The sequence below is a fragment of the Cebus imitator genome, unplaced genomic scaffold (genome assembly GCF_001604975.1).
Source record: "Cebus imitator isolate Cc_AM_T3 unplaced genomic scaffold, Cebus_imitator-1.0 Scaffold154, whole genome shotgun sequence".
Taxonomy (NCBI): Eukaryota; Metazoa; Chordata; class Mammalia; order Primates; family Cebidae; genus Cebus; species Cebus imitator.
This window is the reverse complement of record NW_016107469.1, coordinates 1502196-1506638: the sequence shown is the minus strand read 5'-3', so window position 1 is coordinate 1506638 and position 4443 is coordinate 1502196. Positions and strand designations below refer to the sequence as shown.

The 4443-nt window shown below is 42.4% G+C and overlaps 1 protein-coding gene across 2 annotated transcripts in view; it reads left to right on the top strand.

Moving 5' to 3' along the window:
• The first annotated feature begins 1118 nt into the window (after positions 1-1118).
• The window catches only part of DNAAF4 (dynein axonemal assembly factor 4), a 62401-nt gene continuing 59076 nt past the window's right edge, over positions 1119-4443 (top strand). Inside the window, exons 1-2 of one of the 2 annotated variants that reach the window (XM_017543363.2) lie at positions 1119-1654; positions 1977-2124. In XM_017543363.2, coding sequence (XP_017398852.1) covers positions 1532-1654; positions 1977-2124 — 271 coding nt within the window. In that variant the 5' untranslated portion in view covers positions 1119-1531. The remainder of the gene's footprint in view (positions 1655-1976; positions 2125-4443) is intronic. The other variant, XM_017543360.2, reaches the window with a different exon arrangement.

The following is a 4443-nucleotide window of genomic DNA, read 5'->3' as shown; positions in this document are numbered from 1 at the left end:
GATTGTTTTCTCTTCAAGTCTGTTGCTTCTTATCTTTCCTTAAGGAATTTCTAAGGAGCTTTGAAATTTGTGTGAAAGAAAAGCCTCCAAAAGTAAATAAGTTTAAAATCCAGGATTATATATTATACTTTCAGATTTCCCAAAAGGCCCAGTTTCCCTGTTAAAAAGAAAAAAAAAGTTAAAAATAAAAAGCCCCAAGTGGCAAGTAACTTGTATGTACCTAAATGCTAAATGTTGTATACATTCACTGTTTTAGCATCACATCCCAGTAATTTATAAACTGGGTGTACAGAAAACAGCCTGGAGTAAAACCATTGGAATGGGAGTTAAGAGATCAGGATTTTAATGATGGTCTGCTACTAATTTATACGAAAGTGGTTTAAGTGTATAGATTTCAGATTCCTTAAATATGTGGAATAAGACTACATAATCTTCAAGCTTCTCTGCTGTGCCAAAGTTCAAATCTACTTAAGCAGTTGTGGAATGTGTCGGTGTAATTCCAATTTACCCTACTCCTGATTTGTAGCAAAGCATTTGTCAAATGAATCATAAGGTCGTTTCTCCCCAGTTTTCAAACTTTGGTGTAAAACCTACATAAGTGCTTTTGGCAGCCTTACAGTTGATAGGATTTGCAGGATACAATAGCTTAGACGAGCTCCCAGTATGTGTTGTGAACAAAAGTTCTCTGAAGAGGAATTTGGAAGGAAGCAACTATTTCAGTGAATAGTTTGCAAACTAGGGAGTTGAAGCCTAAGATATAAAACAAAGGTGCATTCCAGAGAACAAAGGGAGGGTCTGGGTTTTGTAGCAAAAGTTTCTGCTCAGGTTCCCAATCAGGTTTGTTTGTACAAATGAAGGGTTGAACTATACTTAGTTCTGATTGGTTGATACAACTGAGCCCCGATTGGTTGAGACAGGTAAGCCCCACAAGTCCCATCACTGAACAGAGGTGTGTGTTTGCTGGGAATGCAGAGTCCATGTGTGACCTCTAGTCAGTAAATGGCTACGTGGCTCTATTTTAAATTTAGACCCAATTAGCCACTCTGAATCTTGACGGCTTGGCTCTTTCAGGTTCACATTTGTTCACAGTCTGTATGACCAAGAAATTTCCAAAACAGAACAACTGGTGCTAATTCTTAAGAGCCTCGGTCGGAACACACAGACAAAACACCGCACCGCTGGCGTATGGGCGTTGCACCTGCTCCTCATGGGCTGCTTTCCCGAGCCTTAAGCCCACAGCCCTCCTTAGCATTATCAGGCTTGAAGTGCTTTTTTTTTTTTCTTAAGCAGAGGATATGGGCCTACTTCTGTGACCATTCGCTCAGACTGTAAGGAATAACGTAACCCGAAGAATTGGCATCACAGTCCGGTCTGTGCGCCTAGATAGGAGGGCGGGGTGGTGACGCCGAGCACGCTGGGAACGCAGGGCTCCCTGCGCGTCTGACCCGGAAGGAGTGGTGCACGGTAACCCCAGCTTCCCTAGCAACCAAGCAGGCGCAAGCAGCAAGCCGCCAAGCTCTCGGCTCCCGGGATGCCTCTTCAGGTTAGCGATTATAGCTGGCAGCAGACGAAGACTGCGGTCTTTCTCTCTCTGCCCCTCAAAGGCGTGTGCGTCAGAGACACAGACGTGTTCTGCACGGAAAACTATCTGAAGGTAAGAATGCAAGCCTTGCCTGCTGGTCTCCCGGCGTGTAGTCCGAAGCTTCTGCAAGAGCGTGGCTGGGCACGAGCAACAGGTTCATCTTTGCCGATAAAAGTCCTAAATTTTTAATCCTATTAAAAAAATGAATCCCATACAAGTGACACACCATCTGTAGAAATATCAGATCAGATCAGAGGCTACTTTTACTAATCTTTCACTACCTGGAATAACTTTAGTGGGCCTTTTAGAAAGTTATTTTACCTTTTTCACGTATTTCTTTAGCGTGATTAATTTGTGCAACTAACTTAGTTTCCGTTTTCACCCTTTTGCATAGGTCAACTTTCCTCCATTTTTATTTGAGGCATTTCTTTATGCTCCCATAGACGACGAGAACAGCAAAGCAAAGGTTGGGAATGACACCATTGTCTTCACCTTGTATAAAAAAGAAGCGGCCATGTGGGAGTCCCTTTCTGTGACAGGTGGTAAGTTCTTTATTAAAAGATGTTCATCTGGTTGTACCTTTTTTGTTTCAGACCTTTTAAAAAATTCTCTTTTGAAAGACATATATTATTGTGTAGGGGGAAAAAATACTTTCCTTTTTTTTTTTTTTAAGAGTCTTGCTCTGTCACCCAGGCAGGAGTGCAGTAGCAAGATGTCGGCTCACTGCAACCTCTGCCCACCGGGTTCAAATGATTCTCCCACTTCAGCCTCCTAACTAGCTGGGATTAAAGGTGCCCACCACCTCTCTGGCTAATTTTTTTTGTTTTTATTTTTAGTAGAGCGTTTTGCCATGTTGACCAGGCTGGTCTCAAACTCCTGACCTCAAGTGATCCACCCGATTCCACCTCCCAAAGTGCTGGGATTACAGGTGTGAGCCACTGCACCCGGCCAGATAGACTTTCCTTTTACTCTACGAGGTTTGATAGCTGGGCCTATGAAATAAGCTAACAACAGGAGGATTGACAGAAAAAGTGTATAGAAATTTATTAATTTTTAGTATTAGTGCTTGGGGGCATTACAGGGAAAAAAGTGAATAGCCCCCAAGCATTGAGATTTGAGAGCTTAGGGACTGTCAATAGGGGAAGGGAGAGGGGATGTAAGCCACTTAGAACAGTAAATTATTTTTAGGAAAGATGAATGGGTCCTTTAGAAGAATAGATAGGAGATATGACAGTTTGTAACAAAATTTGTCAGAGGGTGGTGTTGACTTGTAGTCTCTTCTTTTGGGAGAATAGTCAATATTCCCTGGTTAAGGAAACTCCAGTGGAAGGGATTTATGACACTTGAGTTCCTTTTGGAAAATCTAGTTTTAGGCAGATAAGAGTTCAGAGAAAACCTCTGCCTGTATTTGCTGTTTTTCAAGTGCCTTTAACTCAAAATGATCAATATATCAAAGCAGCATATTTTGGGTGGCATATCCTGAACTCTTTCAATTGCTCTTTTAGGGGAAAAAAAAAGGCTTATGAGCCTAATTTAAGTGATATAGTGCTTCAGCAGCCATTTAAATAAGCCTAAAGGCTGAATTAGACAAAGTTAGAGCACATTAAACAGAAGATGTGGGATTATATCTTAAGGGTAAGCCCTGCTGATATAAAGCCTTTATTGAGTACTTAACCTTACATTTAGGTGTTAACATGCCTGTAATTCCATGAAACAACCTGTCACTTAGGTATTATTACCCTTTTTTCTTTTTACAGGGGAAAGTTTACTCAAACTTTCTGATACACAGGTAGTTTGAGTAAGTGGCAAACTCACACAGCTAGTAACTGTCAGGCTGAAATTAGAGCCTTAGCAGTTTCACTGTAGAGCAGATGTCCCCAGTCCCGGCTACATATTTGAATCAACTATGGAATTTTAAAATAATACAGATCTAGGCTGGGTGCGGTGGCTCACGCCTGTAGTCCCAGTACTTTGGGAGGCTGAGGCAGGAGGATTACCTGAGGTTAGGAATTTGAGACCAGCCTGACCAACATGGTGAAACTCCATCTCTACTAAAAATAAAAAATTTAGCCAGGTATGGTGGTGGGCACCTGTAATCCCAACTACTTGGGAGGCTGAGGCTAGAGAATCACTTGAACCTGGAAGGTGGAGGTTTCAATGAGCCGAGATCGTGTCATTGCACTCCAGTCCGGGCAACAGAGCAAGACTCCATCTCAAAAGTAATAATAATGCAGACCTCGGAAACTCACCCTAGACCAGTCAAATCAGTTTCTGGGAATAGGACTCGGGTGTTGGTAGTTTTTAAAAAGCTTTCCAGGGATTATAATGTGCAGCCAAAGTTGAAATCCCCAGGTTTTGTTGTTGTTTTGTGATTTGAGACATGGAGTCTCACTCTGTTGCCAGGCTGGAGAGCAATGGCGCAATCTTGGCTCACTGCATCCTCTGCCTCCCTGGTTCAAGTGATTCTCCTGGCTCAGCTTCCCAAGTAGCTAGGACTACAGGCGCGCACCACCATGTCCAGTTAGTTTTTGTATTTTTTGGTAGAGATGGGGTTTCACTATTATTTTGGCCAGGCTGGTCTCGAACTCCTGACCTCAAGTGATCTGCCCACTTTGGCCTCCCAAAGTGCTGGGATTATAGGCATGAGCCACTGTGCCTGGCCTGAAATCCCCAGTTTTAAAGCTAGTTGTCTGTAGCTTCACTGAGCTACTTCTAGGTAGTTTGTACTTATATCAAGATCAGCTTTGATAGTCAGTAATTGCCCTCTACTGATTTTGCCCTGTTTTCCTCCTTCCATCTTTAGTTGTCATGTTTTATAATACTTTATATTTACTGCCTGGGACTTCTTTCTTTTTTTTTTT